The sequence below is a fragment of the Hypanus sabinus genome, chromosome 19 (genome assembly GCF_030144855.1).
Source record: "Hypanus sabinus isolate sHypSab1 chromosome 19, sHypSab1.hap1, whole genome shotgun sequence".
NCBI lineage: Eukaryota > Metazoa > Chordata > Chondrichthyes > Myliobatiformes > Dasyatidae > Hypanus > Hypanus sabinus.
This window is the reverse complement of record NC_082724.1, coordinates 5,944,275-5,968,376: the sequence shown is the minus strand read 5'-3', so window position 1 is coordinate 5,968,376 and position 24,102 is coordinate 5,944,275. Positions and strand designations below refer to the sequence as shown.

Sequence of the window (24,102 nt, the reverse complement as noted above, 5' to 3'; positions counted from 1 at the left end):
TTTCCAAATTTCTCTTAAATGTTGAAATCAAAACCGCATCCGCTTGCGCTGGCAGCTCATTCCACCACACTCTAAGTGAAGAAGATTCCTCTTCATGGTCCCCTGAAATATTTCACCTTTCACTCTTAACCCATGTCCTCCAGTTCTACTCTCAGTCTACACTTTTTGTAATTTTGTATACCTCTGTCAAATCTCCCCTTGTTCTCCTATGCACAAGAGAATAAATCTTAACCTACTCAACCTTTCTCTATAACTCAGGTCCTCAAGTACTGGCAACATTCTTGCCAAATTTCTCTGCACTCTTTCAATCTTACTGATACCTTTCCTGTGGGTAGTTGACTACAACTTCACACAATACTCCAAGTTAGGCCTCCCCAATGTCTTATATAACTTCAATGTAACATCTCAACTCCTGTACTCAGTACTTTGATTTATGAAAGCCAATATGCTAAAAGCTCTTGTTATGACCCCATTTGCCTGTGTAATATGCCCCAATATTAAGAAAGTGTCTGAGAAATTTAATTTTCTGAGTGAGTCCAAGAAAATTGCTTCCATTCATCTCATTTGGTCACCTAGGTTATTTTTTCTGTTGTAATTCCAAAGAATGTGAGGGGATCTTATCAAAACATATAAAATTATGAAAGGAATAGTTAAAGTTAGAGGCAATGAAGTTGCTTCCACGTATATAAATGAGACGAGAACCAGGGGATATACTCTCAAGATTTGGGTGTAGATTTAGGACAGAGATGAGGAGAAGTTGCTTTTCCCAGACAACAGTGAATTTGTGGAATTCTCCACTCAGGGAAACAGTAGTGACCACCACATTAAATATATTTAAGATCCAGTTGGATAGATTTTTCAGATACAGATTAAAGATTGGCTTTATGTGTCACATGTTCATTGAATCATACAGTGTAAAGCATTCCTTTTGTGCAAGTGAAACCACACTTCAGGTGCCAACATAGCATGCTCACAACTGACTGACTGGATGTTTTTGGTTTCTGGAGGAAACCAGAGTACCTGGAGGAAGTGCACACGGTCATGGGGAGAACATACAAACTCCTTGCAGACAGCGGCTGGAATACCAGACAGTGATGCAACCAGTTAGAATGCTCTCCACAGTACATCTGTAGAAGTGTGCGAGTGTCTTTGGTGACAATTGGTGGTTGTGGGAAAAGGCTGGTGTGTGGAGTTGAGTCCATGGCCAAATCAGCCCTGATCTTAGTGGTCTTGATAGGCCAGGTGGCTGACTCCTGTTCCTGCTTTTGTGTTCTTGTTCTATAGACATGAGTATCTGCACTGCCAAATGAAATCATAGAGCAGAGAAACAGGCCTTATGGCTGACAATATCCATGTTGACTATCAAGTACATATCTATCTAAATTCCCTTTACAAGGACTTGGTCCATAGTTCTTTATCCCTTGACAATTCAAATTCTTGTCTGGATGCAAGTGTTTTCAGAGTACCTTTCTCCACAAACTCTGCCATTGTTTCCGATTACTCTCTTTTTTGCAAGAACTCTTCCTCTGATCCCCTCTAGCATAGCGTTAGAGCAATTGCTGTACTGTGCTAGACCATAAGACATAGGAGCAGAATTAGGGCATTTAGCCCATCAAGTCTGCTTTGTCATTCCATCAAGGCTGATTTATTATCCCTCTGCACCCTATCCTCCTGCCTTCTCCCCTTAATGATTCAGGCCCTAACTACTCAAGAATTTATAAACCTTCACTTTAAATATATCCAATGACTTGGTTTCCACAGATGCACTCTGCTCCCCCAGCTAAAGAAATTACTCCTCATCTCTGTTGTAAACAAATGTCTGTCTATTCTAAGGATATTCCCTTTGGTCCTAGATTCCCCCACTTTAGGAAGCATCCTCTCCACAGCCAGTTTATCTAGGCTTTTGAATATTCAGTAGGTTTCAGTGAGATCCCCTTCACCTTATTCTTCTAAATTCCAGTGAATGCAGGCACAAAGCCATCAAACACTCCTCATACATTACTGTGGAAATCTGACTTTACAAAATTTCTCCCATATAATTCACAGCTTTTTTCTAGCTAGTAATGATAATTAAAAATGTCATGGTATTCATTAGTAAAAGGATACAGAATATATATCCATAATGGAGACTCGAGACTGATAAAAAAGTGCATTAATGAAGTTAAAGAGTTTATAAATGTTTTGCTGATTCTTTTTAAGTATTAGCAAAATAACACTTTTCTTGTCAAGTACTTGTAACTGCAATGAAATATGTTGTTCTAGCAGTTTAAGCTTGTTCTTGTTTTATAATTAACGTAGTTGAAACCGTCTGAACTGTCTAAACTTGTTTCTGATATGTGATTAACTTATGGGTAGAATCGCTGTCTAGTACAATGAACTGCTGTCTTATTAGTAACCTTGAGGGGAACTGATAACGGGGAACTGATTCAGCATGACGGTTAACGGTGTTATAATCACAATGAGTGTACCTTGTCCAAGTCACATACGCAATGACTATAAAATAAGCTGTATCTGTAGCATAATCAGAGATCCAGGGAAGATCCGGTCGGTAAGAGGATGACTCTTGCCTACTGTAGATATCGGATCTCTCACCGGCTGAAGATATAATAAAGAGAAAACGATTGGTTGAAATGATACGGTGTCCGATTTGACAATTCCACATTTGGTGCCGTGACTCAGATCCTGATATAGGGAATATCCCTCTGGGCTGAATAAGTGACTGAAGACTTGAGTCGGACAGCAATTAGGTAGCAGGGCGCCTTGAGGTACATTTTTACCTACGCCTGCCCCTTGCCTCTGACCAAGTGTTTGGCCCCTCACCCATGGAGACTGGTGCCTTGACAGGATCAAACGAACTAACCGGACACAGGATTTAAGGTGAGCAGTTGTCTCTGTGAGGTTGCTGCAGTTGACATTGGCTATTCTGAATTATGCTCAGAAGTGGGCTTCGAGCCCCGGTCGGGAGAAGTGATCACCGCTGCCCGACCAATTCAGTAAAGGGCTGTGCATGCTCCAGGATGTGGCTGGTTTAAATTTGATGTTAAGGATACGAGTCTGGCAGCCCGGTAAATTTCTCACCTCGGCAGCAGAATATGTCTGGTTGAAATTTAATGTGACAAGTTCAGAGAACCCTCCCCTCCAGAGTACGTGAGAGTTGTTTTTTGTGAGTATTGACGGAAAACAGGCTAGCAGTTTTCGTGAGAATTAAAGTCTGCGAGTGATATTGGATATTCTGTATTGTTCCTTAGAGTCAGGACTGGGGACCCCGGTCAGGAGAAGCGGCCACCGCTACCTGACGAATTTGACCATTATCAGCTGCCTCCTGATAGTAGGGCTAGTTGAAATTGATTAAGGGGGAGACAAGCTGGCTAAATTTCTCACCCAGTGGCATAAATAAAAACAACTGGTAATATAATAAGGGCAATAATGGGACAGGCCCTTGATACAGCTGGAGAGAGACTCCCCTGCAGTCTATGTGTGAAAGAATACCAGATAAGAAAAGGACCTCCGGATGTTAAGTGAAGCGCTAACAAAGAAACTAGGGAAACAGTGTGGCCACCAGGGGAAACTTGCAATATAACCCCTCGTGAACAAGCAGTAAATTTAAATTGGAAAAAAGAACTGCAGTTAAAAAAGAGATGTGGAAATTATTGATTAAAGAATGGAAAGATAAAGCTGATACCAAATGAAATAATACTTTACTGGTCAGATAGGTAAACAAAGAAAACAGGCAAAGGTAGATATGGACAGGAAGGTTTAGATGGGCACGAGATCCAGGACAAATATGGGATCTCAAACCCATGTCTGGCATACCGACCCTGTTTGAGGATAGTGACCACCCACCGTAGTCCCCACTTTATCAGGGGCCGAGCGCACCCAGTGCTCCTGAACCCCAATCCACCCAGTACTCAGATACAGTGGCTAATTGGGTGAAACAACGGCAGCAGGGAAGGGGAGTCTCTCTATACCCTGAGATTCGGGAAGGGAATACCGAGGATTATTCCGAGACAAGGGAAGAATCCAATAAAACCCCAGAGTTAATGGCTCCAATTGAAGGGACAATACCGAAACTTAAATTGAACAAGTATCAGAAAAAAATTATAAAAATTGCATTGGCAGTAGCCAAAAAAGTTATAGCAGTTAGTTGGAAATCTGATTTATATTTAACTATGGATCGTTGGAATAATGAAATACATAGTTGTATTCCATTTGAAAAAATTATGTATAATTTAAGAATTATATAATTTAAATGATATATTTTTGAAAATTTGGCTCCCATACCTACAAAAGATAGGATTAAATACATAGGTCCATGAAGATAAAATTATAGTAATTGGGGAAAGTAAAAAAATAAATATCAAAATTATTTTGAACTCCATGGAGCATGTGGGGATCCTCCAATATCCAGGCAATCTTTCTCTTCTTTCTTTTTTTTTCTCTTTAGATAAGGGGAGGGGGGAGGGTTAGTATTATTTTTCTTACTATTTTACTATTACATTTATTCTTTGTAATTTCTAAAATTTAATAAATAAATAAAAGAGTTAATGGCTCCACAGAGACAATCGCCCACCCGAATCCACGAGCAGCCCCCAGTAATTCCTGTGTACACAACCTGGAAGCCTCAGGAAATGTTAATGATCATTAATCAGGCCCCAGATAGAAATGAAAAACCGACGCAGTTTGCTCAGTAGGTCTGCAGTATAATGCGACCCTGCAAAATTTATTTGGTCTCTGCTGCATGATGAGGGGTGGAAATGGAAGGCAGAATCAAGATACCAAGCCTATCAGGAGCTACAGGCGGGAATCCATAATGAGAATGAACAGACAATCGTGAGTGGCACTTAGGCAGGAGACCAAGCCTCTAATAAGAGATTGTAGATGCTGCATTCGAGCATTTTTACATCTCTGGTTGAAACCCTTCATCTGAAAGGTAGAATGGTGATGGTCAGTAGTTTAATTACTGGGAGGATTAAGGTGATTGTTCAGTGGAATGAAAGAACTATGGGAAGTGTGTGAAATACAATACGGGTCACTATGGGAAACGGATATTTCTGGCTTTGGAGAGATCAGTTTATGGACAGTTCTCAGGAATGGAGTCCTTACATGCCCAACCACTATTCTGCTTTACTTTTCTTCTAAATAAATGTTTTTAACCTAATCTTGCTCTTCCACTTACAGGTTGGATTTGGTGAGCTACCTTTCGACAGCACAGACAACTTCAGCAGCTACCCAGACCTGAGCTTCAGAGTTGAAGGCTACATCTTCCTTTGTCATAAGGTCTCTATGTTGGTGTTATTTTATAAAGCTAACAGCACAAACCAGGCCCATTGCCTCACTGTGTGCACTGACCATCAACCATCTATTTACACAGATACACTATTAAACCAATTTTGTGTTTAATTTTCCATACATTCTGATTAACTCTCCGGAGATGAGTTAGAGTCGTACAGCATGGAAGCAGGCCCCTTCGCCCAACTCTCCCATCCTGACCCTGCTGCCCAGCAAGCTAGTCCCTCTTGCCTGCATTTAACCCATGACCTTCTAAACCTCTCCTAACCATGGACTGTACTTACTTCATTGGCTTTTAAATTTGTTAATATGCCAGCATCAACTACGATTTCTGGCAGCACATACCACCCTTTGTCTGAAGAAGCTTCCCCTTTTAAATCTCTCCCCTCTGATCTTAAACCTAAGCCCTCTTGTTTTTAATGCTCCTAGTGATGAGACCTCAGTGGTGGCAGGGTTTTTATTAGTCTCACAGCCTGAGGGAAGAAGCTGTTACCCAGAGTGGCAGTCCTTGTCCTAATGCTCCTGGACCTTCTTTGTGGTGGTAGTGGGTCAGAGAGATTGTGGGATGGGTGGCAGGGATCCTCGGCAATGCTTCGGGCCCTTCTCATACAGTCCTTCTGGTTAATATCACAAATAAGGGGGAGGGAGACCCCATGTTCTTCTTGGCAGTTTTTAATGTCCTCTGAAGGTTATTGTGGTCCATTGCCTTTCAGCTTCCATTTTTGATGCTCAGAAATCATTAAGTAGTAATTTGTTATATGTCAAATAGACCTATTTAAATGTTAATAAGAAGTTACATCAAGAATGTTACAATTGTGTTGTAAAAATTTACAACACAGACCTGGTTATTCAGCCAATGTTAGCCAAAAAAACTTTAAAGTTAAACATCTAAAATTCTGGAGGAACTCAGCAGGTCAGGTGGATCTTTGGAGGGGAATAAGCAGTTGATGTTTTGGGCCAAACGCTTCATATGGATTGCATAGTCCTGTGGTGCACAAGGTTTGACGCTGATCCTTTATTTTGTGCTTGCAGGCATTTTTTTGCAGTCGTAGTGATTACTTCAGAGCACTTTTGCAGGACCATTTCTCTGAGAGTGAGCAGCTTCAGAGTCAGCCCAGTATTCCCATGGTGACACTGCACAATGTGACAGAAGAAATCTTCATTCGAGTCCTCTACTACATCTACAGTGATGAAACCGAGGTAAGATAGGGTGCACATGTCAACTGATTCAGATTTACTTATCGCATGAGCATTGAAGCACACAGTGAAATGTGTTTTGTGTTAACAACCAACTCATCTAAGGATGTGCTGGGGGCAACCCACAGGTGTCGCCACACATCTTGGTGCCAACAAATCATGCTCAGTCTTGTTGAACGGTGCTCGGGCTTGATGACACAACATCACCAACATTGTGTCAAGGGAATGGGATGAAGTAAGAATAGACATTGCTGGATCTTCTTAGCAGGCCAGCAGCATCCATGCATTTTGAAGCAGTTAACATTTTAGTTTAATGATCATTCCTCAGAACATAGTGTGTTAATTCTGTTTCTCTGTAAGGATGCTACTTTTTCTGCTTGATATTTCCAGAGTATTCTTGTTTTTATTTAAGATTTCCAAAAATAAACACTTTTTTGCAAATAGACAGTAAATCTCTTTTCAGAATTGATGCTTTTGTTCAAAGTTCAAGATTCAAAGTAAGTATTATCTAAGTACATATACGTCACCATATGCAACCCTGAGATTAATTTTCTTGTGGGCATACACATTAAATACAAAGAAACACAATAGAATCAATGAAAGACATCATACAACAACGACGGACAAACAACTGCTGTGCAAAAGACAAGAAAGTGCAAATACAAAAAGGAGAAAAAAAAAGTATAAATTTCGAGAACATGAGGTGAAGAGTCCTTGAAAGTGAGTCCAGAGGTTGTGGGAACACAGTTCAATGATGGGGCAAGTGAAGATGAGAAGTTATCTCTTATGGTTCTGATGGTTGAGTGGTAACAGCTATTCCTGAACCTGTTGATGTGAGTCCTGAGGCTCCTGTACCACCTTCCTGATGGCAGCAGTGAGAAGAGAGCATGGTCTGGATGGTGGGGGTGGGCTGGGTCCTTGATGATAGATACGACAGCGTACCTTGTAGATATGCTGAATGGTGGGGAGGGCTTTACCTGTGATAGACTGGGCTGTATCCACTTCTTTTTGAAGGCTTTTTTGTAAAAGGGAGTTGGTGTTCTCATACCAGGCCGTGATGCAACCAGTCAGTATACAATCCACTGCACATAGAAGACTGTCACAGTTTTGAATGACGTGCTGACCTTTTTGTCTATTTACTCCAGTGGTTCTCAATCTGTTTTATGCCATGAACCCCTACTATTAACCAAGGGGAATGTGGACTGCAGGTTGAGAACCCCTGATCTACGTTCATCTCACTTGCCTTCTTTAGGACTGTATCTTTCTATGTCTTGTCTACTTAAGTGTCTGTGTAAATATCTCTTAAATTTAGTAATTATATCAATACTACGATCATCATCATCATTATGTGCTGTATGACGTAGGTGATATGCACCAGCTACACGTTCTATCATCCACCACCTGCTCCCGTGGCTTCATGTGACCCTGTTCAGGGGGCTAAGCAGGTGGCACACATTGTCCAAGGGTAGCCTGCAGGCTAGCGGAGGGAAGGAACACCTTACACCTTTTATTAAGCCATGATGGAATGGTTGAGCAGATTTGATGAGTTGAATGGCCTAATTCTGCTCCCATGTCTTACGATCTAATGGTCCTTTGGTAGACACATATCTCCATCCTGCTATCCAAATTACGATGGTAGCAGGTTCTAAATATTAACCAATCTGTCTGAAAATTAAGTTCACCCCTAGATCCCGTCTAAAATTCCTTCCACTCACCTTAATCTATTGCTTTTGATATCCCTCCTCTGGTTATGACCATACTAATATGGTTATCATACTACCATGGTTATCTGTCATACTATCTACACCTGTCATAATCCTGCATGTTTTTATCTCAGTCCTTGTCAGTTGAGGGAAAACAAGCCTTCCCTCTCCGAGCTGTCCCCATAACTAAAGCCCTCCAGTCCAGGCAACATCCTGGTGAATCTTTTCTTTTAAAAGAGCCTTTTTTTTAATGATGTGCTCTTGTTTGTTGCATGTACAGTACATTGAAACATACGGTGAAATGAGTTGTTTGTGAAAACGACCAACACAGTTTTGGAGATTAGAGTTACAAGAATGTTGCCTGGATTGGAGGGTGTACCTTATGAAAATAGGTTGAGTGAACTTGGCCTTTTCTCTTTGGAGTGACAGAGGATGAGAGGTGACCTGACAGAGGTGTTTAAGATGATGAGAAGCATTGATCATGTGGATAGCCAGAGACTTTTTCCCAGGCTGAAATGGCCAACGTGTGGGGTCATAGTTTTAAGGTGCTTGGAAATAGGTACCGAGGGGATGTCAGGGGTTAGTTTTCCCACACAGAGAGAGGTAGGTGCATGGAATGCACTGCCAGTGGCAGTGGTGGAAGCGGATACAATAGGCTCTTTTAAGAGCCTCTTAGGTCCATAGAATCTAGAAAATAGACGGTTATGCACTAGGGAAATTCTAGGCAGGTTTCTAGAGTAGGTTACACAGTCAGCACAACACTGTGGGCTGAAGGGCGTATAATGTGCTGTAGATTTCTATGTTCACAGTAGGAGAATGTGCTGGGGCAGGCCCCTAGTGTCACCATGCATCCAACGCCAACATAGCATGCCCCACAACTTATTAACCTTAACTTGCACGTCTTTGGAATATGGGAGGAAACCTGAACACCTGGAGGCAATCCACGCCATTACTGGGAGAATGTACAGATTCCTAACAGAGAGCAGTGGGAATAGAACCCCAATCACTGGCGCAACTGCACTGTCCTCGCTACGCTACTGTGCCAATCTCTTTTCTGTACTCTCTCCCGCACAATTCCATTCTTATTGTTGGCATATTTCACCGAATTTTAAATAATTTTGGAAGAATCTCTTACAGCTCCCCAAGGTATGATGAAATGTGTGTTAGGATGTTTATTATTCATTGAAGAGTAAATAAATTAGTTCTCCTGAGATCCCACACTTAATTAGATTTGCATTTGTAAAATAGAGGGGCGACTCGTCACCATCTGTGCAGAATATGGGTTTTAATAAGTTAAATTGAGGCACATATGTAAAAGAAAGCTTTCTATTTTCTTACATTGCAGGTACGTTTATTGGTCGTGAACCTGATAAAATACTCACATGTTTTGTTCAAAATCACCTTCCACATTTGATTAACAACCTTTCCAGAGCCTGCTGATATGATAAATTGCTGATTTATTTTCATATTCTAGTGTAACAAGATCTTTTGTAAGCAGAGTGGGGCCAAGTGACCTTCAGTACTGTAGAATTTTCTGAGTAGGAATTTGTCCATTGATTCACAACTAAATTTATAGCTGAATTTCATCTGTTTCTTGTCCTTCCAAAGTTTGAAGGAATAATTCAAGGAATGGTTGATACTCTACCAGTTTAAATAAGGAGATAACATTTATATAGTGCCTTATATAGAAAGTGTCCACAGCATGGGTGATTGATAAGTTCGTGGCCCAAGGTAGAAGGAAATGAGCTTATGCAGTTCAACTCTTTAAGTGATTATGCAGAAAGTTTGTTAATAACTCATCTCCTTCTACCTTAGGCCACAAACTTATCAATCATCCCTCATAAATACTTACTTAAGTGGTTGGTAAGTTGATGGAGAAGATCCTGAGAAGCAGGATTTATGAACATTTGGAGAGGCATAATATGATTAGGAATAGTCAGCATTGCTTTGTGAAAGTCAGGTCATGCCTTATGAGCCTGATTGAATTTTTTGAGGATGTGACTAATCACATTGATGAAGGTAGAGCAGTAGATGTAGTGTATATGGATTTCAGCAAGGCATTTGACAAAGTACCCCATGCAAGGCTTATTGAGAAAGTAAGGAGGCATGGGATCCAAAGGGACATTCCTTTGTGGATCCAGAACTGGCTTGCCCACAGAAGACAAAGACTGGTTGTAGACGGGTCATATTCTGCATGGAGGTTGGTCACCAGTGGTATGTCTTAGGGATCTGTTCTGGGACCCCTTCTCTTCATGATTTTTATAAATGACCTATATGAGGAAGTGGAAGGATGGGTTAGTAAGTTTGCTGATGACACAAAGGTTGGAGGTGTGGATAGTGTGGAGGACTGTCAGAAGTTACAGTGGGACATTGATAGGATGCAAAAATGGGCTGAGAAGTGGCAGATGGAATTCAACCCAGATAAGTGTGAGGTAGTTCATTTTGGTAGGTCAAATACAATGACAGAATGTAGTATTAATGGTAAGACTCTTGGCAGTGTGGAGGATCAGGGGGATCTTGGGGTCCAAGTCCACAGGACACTCAAGGATGCTGCGCAGGTTGGCTCTGTGGTTAAGAAAGCATACGGTGCATTGGCCTTCATTAATTGTGGGATTGAATTTAGGAGCCGAGAGGTAATGTTGCAGCTAAATAGGACCCTGGTCAGACCCCACTTGGAATACTGTGCTCAGTTCTGGTCACCTCACTATACAAAGGATGTGGAAACCATAGAAAGAATGCAGAGGAGATTTACAAGGATGTCGCTTGAATTGGGGAGCATGCCTTTTGAGAATAGGTTGAGTGAACTCGGCCTTTTCTCCTTGGAGCGACAGAGGATGAGAGGTGACCTGATAGAGGTGTACAAGATAATGAGAGGCATTGATTGTGTGGATAGTCAGAGGCTTTTTCCCAGGGCAAAAATGGCTAGCATGAGGGGGCACAGTTTTACAGTGCTTGGAAGTGGGTACAGAGAAAATGTCGGGTAACTTTTATACGCAGAGAGTGGTGAGAGCATGGAATGGACTGCCAGCAATGATGGTGAAGGCGCATACAATAGAGTCTTTTAATGGACTCCTGGACAGGTATATAGAGCAGAAAAATAGAGAGCTATGGGTAACTCTGGGTAGTTACTCAGTTAAGGACATGTTCAGCACAGCTTTGTGGGCCAAAGGCCCTGTATTGTGCTGTAGGTTTTCTGTTTTTCTATGTTTCTATAACATTCTGGTATTTATACAGGTATATTTACAGACAATTTATTTCATATCTGTCCTTTAACCTCTAACTTTATTTTCATATAATTCTCTATTCTTTATAATTACTGAATGTTGGTATTTTTGACAAACAAGATGGCACCGGTGATTCACAGCAACATTTTGCAGACTGCTCACAAAACTACTAGATACTCTTCTTCTAAGCACACTTATGAACTGCATTGATTGCAGCCTGTATTTCCATTTTAAGAATGTATTTTTTGATCCAACTGAATGACCTGGTGCTTTTGCGATCTCCTGGGGGATTCAGTGAGGAGAGTGCAGGGGCAGCCATTGCTGGGGGTGGCTGCATTGATTCCCAGTGGCAGAACATGAACCCATGGTTGGTTCCATTACTCCATGCCGATTAAAACGTCAAGCAAGCTTAAAATTGGCAAGTATGAGAGTGGAAAATGAAGAGGTGTTCGGCAGCACCTGATGTGTTTGACTGGTCTCCCTCTCTTCCCACTGCTGCTGGCAGAAGGTGCAGGAATATTGGGTCCCATGCTGCTGTGTTTGGGAGCATAAATCAAGCTCACTCGCCTCAGCACTGAATGCGTTCCACAGCTGTGGACTCACTTTTGGGGACTCTGCAGTTCATGTTCCATGTACTCTTGTTTACTTTTTTTTTGCTATTTACACGATTTGGTCGAGGTGCTTTGGCACTGAATTAACTCTGCAGCCATTGGGCTCCTGGACCAGCTTCACTTGCCTCTACAGCTCGTGGCTGTGTACTCACTTTTGGGGACTCTGCAGTAAATGTTCTGTGTGTTATTTGTTTACTTTGTATTGTTTGCACGATTTGCTATTTGTGTCACACATTGGATATTTGATGGTCTTTATTGTGTGGCGGTTCTATAGTGTTTCTTTGTTTTGTGGTTGCCTGCAGGAAGACAAATCTCAAGGTTGTATACTGTACTTGTACTTTGATAATAAATGTAATATGAACTTCTTTGTTGCAAGTTGTACTCTGGCCAACACCACAGCAAATTCGTAATACATTTAAATGTACACGACGAATAAAGTTAATCCTTGATTCTGATCATTGTTCCTGACGGAGAAGAGAGAATTGCTTTGAGCCACATCTGAACTGAAATCTTTTTGATTCCATGAAGGTAACAATTCACTGTAAAGGTTTAGGATACCTGAGAAAGGAACAGCATTTACAGTTCACAGGAATGGCACAGTAGCATAGTTGTTAACATAATGCTGCTACAGTGCCAGTCAGCTGGGTTCAATTTACACCACTGCCTGTAAGGTGTTTGTACATTCTCCCTGTGACCATGTGGGTTTCCTCTGGGTGCTCTGGTTTCCTCCCACAGTCCAAACTTATAAGATTGGTCACATGGGTGTAATTAGGTATCCCAGTCTTGTTGGGCTGGAAGGACCTGTAACAATGCTGTGTTCTAAATAAATAAATAAACAAACAATTTCTGGAAGTATTTCATCAATACAATAATTTTATAAAGAATCATCACTGTGGTTGAAAAATTGCAAGTTTCTTTGTATGTAGACCCAGCCTAGTGTCTTAACCAATGTGTCCAGGTAAAGGTTAATTGTCACATAGGTGTAATTGGTCAGCACGAGAAGGACCTGTTGTCATGCTGTATCTCTGAATAAAGAAGGAATTGTGGCTGTGGGCTTTGGGTGTGTGGAAAGTGAAGTAGATATTGGGGGGAGGGGGAGCAATAAAATTGAGCGTAAGTACCCAGGGCTGGGACAAAGAATGAGAAACAGTGTTACTGGAATTACTGCATGGAAGCCTTCCTGAGGCATTTTTAATACGGAAAATATGACTGTCAAGGTTTCAGTTATATTGTCAGTGGTGCATTGTGATGTCTCACTTCAGGAAGAACCAAGAGGACAGCTCAAACAGGCTAGATCTGGCGTGACATCTGTATTTCAATAAAATCCAAGCTTCAGGGCACAAGTGACCCTATGACACAGCCGGCGATTTAGCTTGGCTCAGTTGCTAGGCACTTCAGGATAACTATTAGGAAATGTTTCTGCATGCACAGGATGGTACAAGGTTGGAACTTCTCAATCAAATGCAGTTTGAGGTTGTGCGGTAGAATCATATAGCATGGAAACAGGCACTTCAGCCCATCTTGTACATGCCAATCCAACCACGATGCCCATCTAAGCAAACCTGCATTTGGTCCATATCACTTTAAACCAGGGGTTCCCAACCTTTTTTTATGCCATGGACCCTTACCATTAACTGTGGAGTCTGTGAACCCCAGGTTGGGGACCCTTACTATAAACCTTACCTATCCTTGTACCTCTCTGAGTGTCTTTTAAATACCCTATTGTACCTGCCTCAACCACTTACTGATTCAGTTTATTCAGCAGCTTCTGTGTGAAGAACTTTCCTCTCAGGTTCTTATTAAATCTTTCACCTTTCACCTTAAAGCTATGCCCTCTAGTTCTTGATTCCCTTTCCCTGAGAAAATGACTGTGTGATTCTCATGATTTCATACACCTCTGTAATGACATCCCCCACCCATCTTAATGTGCCCAACTTCTCCCAATGACTCAGGTTCTTGCATCCGGCAACTATTTGGGCACCACGGTAGCCTAGTGATTGGCACGGCATGATTACAGTTTGGGGAGGTCAGAGTTCAATTCCCACATCCTCTGTGAACAAGTTTCAATATTCCTTCCTCTGTGTGTGTGTTTTTCCTTCCACAGTCCAAAGTAGGTTAGCAGGTTAATTGGTCATTGTAAGTTGTCCTGTGATCAGGTGAGTATTAGAGGTGCATTGCTGGGTGGTGCGGTTCAAAAGGGCCTATTCCACCCTGTATCTCTGAATAAACAAAATTGTTTTTTGGTAAATCTTGGCAATTGTTAATGTAAAATCTTTTACAAGGCAACAGATGAGCCTTGTGAAGATTTAAGGAGCCTGTGGACTTGTGCAGTTCTGTTCCTGTGTGAAATGGTACTTTGCAATCCCAGTCTCCTGCCTTCTCACTGTATCCCTTCATGCCCTGACCAATCAAGAACCTATCAAATGTTATTTAATGTTGATCCAGTTCTGATGAAGGGCCTCGACCTGAAACATTGACTGTTAGGGTTAGGGCTCCAGCATTGCTTGAACTGATATAATGCTGTAGTACTGCATTCCGCCACTAGGGAGCACTGATGGTTTGTAAATTGAAAAATAGTCTCCCAAATTGAGGCAAAGGTATGATTTATTACAGATATTGCCAGGATCTACGAATTTCAATTTGAATTTATTAAATTTTATAGATTATTAAAGAGAATAAACATTTATTTCAATGACAATTGCATCAGAGGTACTGTGCTGTATTAAAAACAAATCAAAAATAAATAATGGATGTGCCCTCATCCTACTTTGAAAGTCACACACTGTAATAAGTCATCGATAATTATGCACTGTTGGCAGCCATTCAACCCATTCAGTCTATTCTGTCTTTCAGTTGGATCATGTACTTCAGCTGCAGATTGGAACTTTTGCTGTCTATCTCTTGGTATTACTAAGGGATAGAGAGCAGATCTTGAACTTTGTGGGGTGGCATGGTAGGGAAGTTAGCATAGCACTTTACACTGATAGGGGTTCGATTCCTGCCACTCTTTTTAAGGTGTTTGTATGAGTTTGTACGTTCTCCCCATGACCATATGAGTTTCCTCTGGGTGCTCCGGTTTCCTCTCACATTCCAAAGACGTACAAGTTAGTTAGTAGATTGTGCTTGGACTATGTTGGTCATTGATGCACACAGTACATTTCATTATGTTTGGATGTGCGCGTGATGAGTAAAGCTAATCTTTTCTCCTTTATTTAACAATCTTTCTGCTAAGGTCTTAAAAATTCCAACTCAAAGAGCATTAGAACACATTTGAGAAAGCAAGTTCTAGGTTTCTATCATCATTCATATAAAAAACGTTTTGTTTATTTCACTTCTGATGCTCATGTAAAACATTGGCGACAGGTTTGCTGGCTTGGAAAAGGTGAGGGCTTGGGGCTGCAATAAGTAATGGGATGGGGATGCATGATAGGATAATTTTTGGAGGGGTACTGTAAATTAATTGAATTTGCCAGTCAACTTTGCCTTAATGATTCCATGTGTTTAGATTCCATGCCCGCTCATGTTATGTGGCAGGGATCCTTCTCTCCGCTGGCCTACAGGTTACCCTTGGGCAAGGTGTAGCAGCTGGTGCATATCACACGTCCTGGTTATGCAACCACTGACGCCAGACAGACAATCTCTGAAGAGTATTGATAATGGTCGGGGTCACCCATCTCGTAAAGACACTGCCCAGAAGAAGGCGATGACAAGCCACTTCTGTAGAAAAATTTGCCAAGAACAATCGTCGTCATGAGACCATGATCACCCTCGTCTTATGACACGACACATAAAGATGACCACGATGCCTGATCATGGAAACATTGGCCAAGACAATGCATCAGGGTTGTCCATCTGTCTATTTCGTATGTCCATTCTGATTTAGTCAGTTGTTCTCACACAGTAGAAGAATGCAATTGCCTTTTCTTATAGAACTGCAAGCAATTGCATCCTTTGTCTCAAGGACTGCGGAGGACTCACAGGGTTTCTTCCTCATTACTGTGAGAAAGTGTGACAGGGATCAGTTTAACCCTCTTCTTAGTAATACCATCAAGGAGAAGGTACAGGAGCCTGAAAACAAACAAACAAACACACACACACACACACACACACACACACACACACTTCCCTTTCACCATCAGTTTTCTGAACAGTCATGATGCTATGAACAGCATCTCACTATTTTTCTCTCTTTTTGCACTATTTATTCATATTTTATAGTCTTTTTGTATTTATAGTGATTTTTATGTCTTGCACTGTACTGATGCTACAAAACTACAAGTTTTACGATTTATGCCAGTGATAATAAATCTTAATTATGTAATTACATGCTATTCAGACATGAAATAGTTAACTGTAAACACGAGGTTCTGAAGATGCTGGAAATATAGAGTAACACATGCACAAAATGCTGGAGGAACTCAGCAAGTCAGGAAGCATCTATGGAGGGGACTGAACAGTTGACATTTAGGGCTGACATGTCCTGATGAAGGGTCTCATCTCAAAACGTTGACTGTTTATTCCTCTCCGTAGATGCTGCCTGACTTGGCTGAGCTCCCCCAGCATTTTGTATGAGCAGTTGGTCAACTACTTGGGTTTACTGCTAGATCAGTAGCTTGTATGGCCATTTACTCCTGTCGGTGGTTCATAGTTTGAGTAGATATACCAAACTGCATTTTGTAGCACACTGCAAATAAGATTTCTAATTTGCCCCAGTAAATGATCATACACTGAAAAATCACCACTATAAGGCATGTTCCTTTCCTCTTGATGTGACTTAAAATCTTTGTTGGGGTTGTATTATAGAACACAGCAAAGGAACAGGCTTTTTGTCCGACAGTGCTTGCAGTGAACATGATGCTGAATTTAACTATATCTCCTCTGCCTGTACATGGTCTATATCCCTCCATTCCCTGTATGTGTATGATTCTATCTAGCACCTGCTTAATCTCTACCATCATATCTGCTCCAACATCACCTCTGGCAGCCCATTCCAAGCACCTGCCTTCAGGACTGGAAAGGAAGGGAGCAGGGGCCAGAATAAGAAGGTGGGGGTGAGGGGGAGGGGATAGGTGAAACCAGCTGAAAGGGAAGGTTGTTTGGTGGGTGGGGGAGGGGGTCCATGAAGTGAGAAGTTCAGAGGTGATAGATGGAGGAGGTAAGGGGCCGAAGAAGAAGTAATCAGATAAGACAGCAGACCATGAGTGATAGGGAAAGAGGAGAGGCACCAAAGAGTATTGATGGGCAGGTAAGGGTAAGAAGGGAGCCAGAATGGGAAATGGAAATAGAGAGAAAAGGTACGGAATCACCGTAAGTGAGCAAATTCGATGTTCATGTCCTCAAGTTGGAGGCTACCCACATAGAATTTGAGATGTTGCTTCTGCAACTTGAGTGTGGCTTCATTGTGGCAGTTGAGGAGGCCGTGGACTCATTCCTTGATATGTCGGAATGGAAATGGGAAGAATTAAAATGGGAGGCTACTGGGAAATCTCTTATGTGTAAAAGCAGGGAAATTAGTTTGTGAGTCTTGACAAGAGTGTTATAGCCCTAGATGTTCATTCTCCCTTTCTCCTGCTTGCAGTTATCCCCGGAAAATGTGTATGAGGTGCTGTGTGTTGCTGACATGTATCTTCTGCCAGGCTTGAAGAGGCTATGTGGAAAGACCCTTGCAACCATGCTGACTGAGGACACCGTAGTCAGCATCTGGAAGACAGCAAAACTCTTCAGACTTTCCCGGCTGGAAGACCAGTGTACAGAATATATGGCTAAAATCATCGAGAAGGTAATTTTTATTTTAGGCTCTGGTGAGTTAATAGGTCGGAGATGTTCAGCAGGTCCGGCAGCATCTGAATTCGACCTGAAACATCCACTGTCCCATTTCCTTCCGTGGATGCTGCCTAACTTGTTGAGTTGCTCCAGCATCACATTCCTTGTTCCATATTCTAGCATCTGCAGTCTCTTGTATGTCCATGACCGAATTAGCTACCTCTAGGGTGATTGTGGGTGAATATTTATGACATTTCATAAATCAAAATAAAAGCTGATTACTAATTATGAGCCTTTTTTGTCAATTGATGTTCAAAATTAAAGTTATTGGCATACTCTGAAGATTGTTGACTGGACTCTAATAGTGAGAAATTTGTAACTTTTGCTTGTGGACAAAATGCCTTCATGTGAAGGTTGATAAAGGAAATAATAAAAACGCTCAATCTGAATGGTGCTCTCTTCTGGCACACCAGCAATACACTATGATGTTCGGAATGGGAAAACGGGTCGGCAAGAAAATTTTTGCCCAACATGTAGCATAGCTTTAGAAATATCAAGGAATGAGATAGAACAGTACAGCACAGGCCCATTGGCCCACAATGTTGTGCTAACCTTTTAACCTTCTCTAAGATCAGTCTAAGCCTTCCCTCCCACATAGCCCTCCATTTTTCTTTTATCCAGGTGCCTATCTAAGAGTCACTTAAATATCCCCAACGTATCTACTACTATCCTGGCAGAGGCACCCACCTCTCTCTGTGCAAACAAAAACTATCTATAATACCGTTGTGATAAACACAAGGAAATCTGCAGATGCTGGAAATTCAAGCAACACACACAAAATGCTGGTGGAACGCAGTAGGTCAGGCAGCCGTGTTCCACCAGCATTTTGTGTGTGATACCGTTGTGATAACCTCTGTGCTACTATGGCACCCATTGATATTTAAGCATTGTTATTTAAGAGAAGAATTTGAGGGTTCAATTTAATAATTGGGATTGGTCTCTGATTTAATGATTCTTTTATTTTTATCAAGCTAGATCATGTTTGGCCTACTCTTTGAATTGCTGCTCTTTTCATGCACTGGAAGTGTTCACTCAGCAAAGCTGAGGCTCTAATTCGATATCTTTGTGGAGTAGTGATTGTTGTCCCAAAAAGTATGTTGTGTTATTTAGGGGTTATTTAGATGATAGTTCCATCATATTAAATAATATATTCATTTGGAAGTCATTGTACTGATTTATTTTTTGTTGCCTGGTCTGGAAAAGAATTACCACAGATTTCATAACAATACAAATAGCAGCAGGAATATGCTCATCAAACAACCTTTTCCAAAAGCTTCCTTCTATAGGGTTATTAAAACAAAAACTTCACGCCAATTTAGAAGTTTCTTCCCCCAGGCAGTTAATCTGATTAACCATTCTACTTAGCTTCCCCCTCTATATTAACCCCTTCATTGCACTGTAAGCACTTTAAACCATTTTTTATAATGCTGTTTGCATTGTAAATACATGCTGGTATTTATGTATTTATGCACATTTTCTCCCATATGCATACTTCTAACATCAGTTTTATATAATTTGTTATCCTTTGTAACTGTAGAATGTTGTTGTTTTCTGTTGCATGTCACACACTAACACGCCACAGCGAATTCCTAATACATGTAAATAAAGAGGTAAAGTTGATCATTGGTTGACTTTCCAAGAATGGTTTGAAGCTCATCATTGACCTCCACTTGATCTTCTCACACTATCCCCATAGCCCTTGAGTCATGTGGTATTCAAAAGCCTCAGTTTTTGGTAAATTGGAGAACTGACCCTCAATCTATGTGAAATATTTTTCCTTATCTTAGTTCTGAATGGCCGACTTCATAGTGTGAATTTGTGACACTTTGTTTTAGGGTTCCAATCCTGAAGAAACTTCCTCCCAGCAATCACTCAGTGAAGTTTATTATATGTTTCAATGAGAACACCTCTCATTAAATTTCGAGGGAGTATTTCCTTTGCCGTCTTGATCTTAGTTGTAATACAATGCCACAAATGAGAACTTCGTCGTGTAATCAGCATGAAATTGGTAGATAAGCTGCTCTTCCTGAATCGTGCACCCCCACCCCCTGCCAAAGATCTGTTAAGCTCTAGTCCCGATTGTGAACTGCGCTGGAAGACTTGGGGCTGTGTTTGTCTCGGAGTGGTATCTCCCAGTCTGGCCAGAATTTTGTCATTAGAGCTGATACAAAATCTGCAAGATCATTGATTTCAGGGCTTTGAAGGAGAAAAATCAGGCAAGAATATTTTAAGACACACCTGGCTTCACATTATTAAATACACTCACTTTTATTTTTTTCACCTTTCTGGATTCCAAATCTTTGTGGATGTTTGGAAAACTTTGACACATGGCTGTCAAAATTTTCCCGGGGAGTTTTGTTGTTAGGGCTTCTCTGACCTGCCCAGCTTGGCTCCAGGAATGACTGAATAAGCAGTTTGGCCTTTGGGATTTGGCAGAGGTGGGTTCCAGGGGATTAGTGGTCACAGCAGTGAATGTAGACATCAGGTTCCACTCTGGAAATCCAGGTCAATCCCTTTTTGCAACAGGGATTGATTCAAAGCTGCCAGCTGGCTCACAACAAGGCACTTTCTCTGGTCTGCAATTTTGGCCCAGTGCTGAACAAGGTTGTTCAGCAGTCTTAATTTTATTGATGTGGGGATCACAAACTAAACTTTTGCATGGGGCCATCAAAAACCATACAACCATATAACAATCACAGCACGGAAACAGGCCATCTTGGCCCTCCTAGTCCGTGCCGAACCCTTAATCTCACCTAGTCCCACCTACCCGCACTCAGCCCATAACCCTCCACTCCTTTCCTGTCCATATACCTATCCAATTTTACCTTAAATGACACAACTGAACTGGCCTCTACTACTTCTACAGGAAGCTCATTCCACACAGCTATCACTCTCTGAGTAAAGAAATACCCCCTCGTGTTTCCCTTAAACTTCTGCCCCCTAACTCTCAAATCATGTCCTCTAGTTTGAATCTCCCCTACTCTCAATGGAAACAGCCTGTTCACGTCAACTCTATCTATCCCTCTCAAAATTTTAAATACCTCGATCAAATCCCCCCTCAACCTTCTACGCTCCAATGAATAGAGACCTAACTTGTTCAACCTTTCTCTGTAACTTAATTGCTGTAACCCAGGTAACATCCTAGTAAATCGTCTCCGCACTCTCTCTAATTTATTGATATCTTTCCTATAATTCGGTGACCAGAACTGCACACAATATTCCAAATCTGGCCTTACCAATGCCTTGTACAACTTTAGCATTACATCCCAAAAAACAAGAGGTTTTGTCTGTTTATATGGAGGAGGAGGGATAGTCCTGCCACCTCTACTTGCTTGAGGTTCATGAAGTTTAGATTCGCCGCTTTGCATTCTGTTCTCGCTGGCTACCCAAAACAGAATCAAAATCAGGTTTAATATCGCCAGCATGTGTTGTGAAATTTGTTGTCTTTGTGGCAGAATAAAATGCAATACATAATAATAAAAACTGTGAATTACAGTAATTAAATATATTAAATAGTTAAATAAGTAGTGCAAAACATGTAGTGAGATAGTGCTCATGGTCAATGTCCATCCAGAAATCAGATGGTAAAGGGAAAGAAGTTGTTCCTGACTCACTGAGTGTGTACCTTCAGACTCCTGTACATCCTTCCTGATGACAGCAATGGGAAGAGGGCATGCCCTGGGTGATGGGGGTCCGTAATAATGGATGCTGCCTTTCTGAGGCACCACTCCTTGAAGATGGCTTGGATACTACAGAGGCTAGTACCCAAGATGGACCTGGCTAATTTCCAACTTTCTGTAGTTTCTTTTGATCCTGTGCAATAGCACCCCTGCCCCCATACCAGACAGTGATGCAGCCTATCAGAATGCTCTCCAAAGTACATCTGTAGAAGTTTTGGAGTGTTTTAGGTGACAAAACAAATCTCCTCAAATTCCTAGTGAAATATAGCCACTGTTCTGTCTTCTTTATAGCTATATCGATATGTTGGGACCAGATTAGATTCTCAGAGATCTTGACACCCAGGAACTTGAAATTGCTCGCTCACTCCACATTTGATCCCTCTATGAGGTTTGGTTCGTGTTCCCTCATCCTACCCTTTCTGAAGTGAAATATAAATAAATAGACATCAGTTAGTCTCAAGAGACCATGGATTTGTGCCTTGGAAAGAGACTGGCAGCTGCCCATGCTGCAAGTTTTCCCTCTCTACACCACCAGTGTTGTCCAAGGGAAGGGGAAGGGCCGATACAGCTTGGCACCGGTGTCGTTGCAGAGCAATGTGTGGTTAAGTGCCTTGCTCAAGGACATAACATGCTGCCTTAGCTGAGGCTCGAACTAATGACCTTCATTAGACCAATGCCTTAACCACTTGGCCACACGCCAACACAAATGAAAGATAGCCATTGTATTGCCTTCTTTGTGACTTTTATTAATTAGGAGGTTCATGTGTCTCTTAAATACATTGTCAATAGGGCATTTAATGCAAACAAGAATAAATTGGGATCTCAATGGAAACACAAGAAGAAATTGGAAACTCGATGTCCAAGTGCATGCACACTTACCATTTGAAAGCACTTGCCTGTATTTACCTATTCAAAGGAACATTCCTTGTGAAACAGGCTGGTTATAGTCACTAAGTCATTGTGTGCTTGGACCTTATTAGTTGCATAAATTAGCTACAAATATCACATTCAGAGTGTATTCAGATTCAAAGTAAATTGATTATCAAAGTACATACATGTCACCATATTCTACCTTGAGATTCAGTTTCCTGCAGGCATTCACAGCAGAACAGAGAAATACAATAGAATCTGCAACACCGCACACAAAGTGTGACACACAGTCAATGTGCAAAAGAAGACATCTGTGTAAATTAAAAAGAATAAATAAGTAAATAAATAATACTGAGAACATGAATTGTAGAGTCATTGAAAGTGAGTCTGTAGGTTGTAGAATCAGGTTCAGAATTGCAGTGAGTGAAGTTATCCACACTGGTTCAGGAGCTTCACACTCAAAATTCTGGAGGAACTAAATAGGCCAGGCAGCATCTATGAAAAGGAATAAAGAGCCAGTATTTCGGATGAAGGGTCTTGGCCTGAAACATCAACTCTTTATCCCTTTCCCTCGATGCTGCTTGACATGCTGAGTTCAAATAAATTTATTATCAAAGTACATATATGACACCATATACAACACTGGGATTCATTTTTGTGGGCATACTCAATACACCTATAGAGTAATATGCATAATAGAATCAATTAAAGACTGCAGCAACTTAAGTGTTCAACCAGTGTGCAAAAAACAACAAAATGTGCAAATACAAAAAAGAAAGAAATAACAGAAATAAATAAATAATGTGAATTAATCAGTAAATAAGTAATAAATTTAGAACATGAGAAGAAGAGTCCTTGAAAGTGAGTCCATTGGTTGTGGGAACATTTCAATGATGGGGCAAGTGAAGTTGAATGAAGTTATCCCCTCTGTTTCAGAAGCCTGATGGTTGAGGGGTAGAAACTGTTCCTGAACCTGGTAGTATGAATCCTGAGGCTCCTGTACCACCTTCTTGATGGCAGCGGTGAGATGAGAGCATGTCCTGGGTAGTGGAGGTCCCCGACAATGGGTGCCGCTTTCCAGAGACAGCATTTCGTGTCAATGTGCTCATTGGTGGGGAAGGCTTTACCCGTCATGGACTGGGCTGTATCCACTACTTTTTGTAAGAGTTCTTCCAGCATTTTGTGTGCGTTACTCAGGATTCCAGCATCTGTAGAATCTCTTGTGTTTATAGTTCAGGAGCCTAATGGTTGAAGGGTAATAACTGTTCCATTGTTCACTGATACATTGAGGCATTGTAGTAATTCTTGAATGCTAAATAAGTACTTTTTTTTCAAATTAAAAAAGCATTCTTTGAGTATTGCTCAGTTCTGCAGTAATTTTTTTTCTACCAACAACAATGTACCTATTTTGTTTAACCTATAAAACATTTCCATTGAACTAACTGTCAAACAGCTTTGTGGAAATCCCTCCATGGTGCCTCATATTATACAGAAGTGGAATTATTAACCATTTGAGTTCAGTCCAACACCTAGCAGTTTGATTGTATATAAAATGTACTTGCACAGCACAGATGGCGTCTCTCAGGAAACTCTCAAATAAATTACTTTGAAGTGTAGAGATGTAGAAAAAACGTGGTCATGTTCCAGTCAGCTTGACAGCTACATACCGGCGCCACAGGGGAGCTCACCCAGCTTATGCCCAGAA

The 24,102-nt window shown here is 41.2% G+C and overlaps 1 protein-coding gene across 3 annotated transcripts in view; it reads left to right on the top strand.

Moving 5' to 3' along the window:
- abtb1 (ankyrin repeat and BTB (POZ) domain containing 1) overlaps positions 1 to 24,102 on the top strand; it is a 76,631-nt gene that overhangs the window by 46,373 nt on the left and 6,156 nt on the right. For all 3 annotated transcript variants that reach the window (XM_059943940.1, XM_059943939.1, XM_059943941.1), the window contains 3 exons: positions 5,179 to 5,277; positions 6,322 to 6,489; positions 17,603 to 17,803. In XM_059943940.1, the coding sequence (XP_059799923.1) occupies positions 5,179 to 5,277; positions 6,322 to 6,489; positions 17,603 to 17,803 (468 nt within the window). The remainder of the gene's footprint in view (positions 1 to 5,178; positions 5,278 to 6,321; positions 6,490 to 17,602; positions 17,804 to 24,102) is intronic.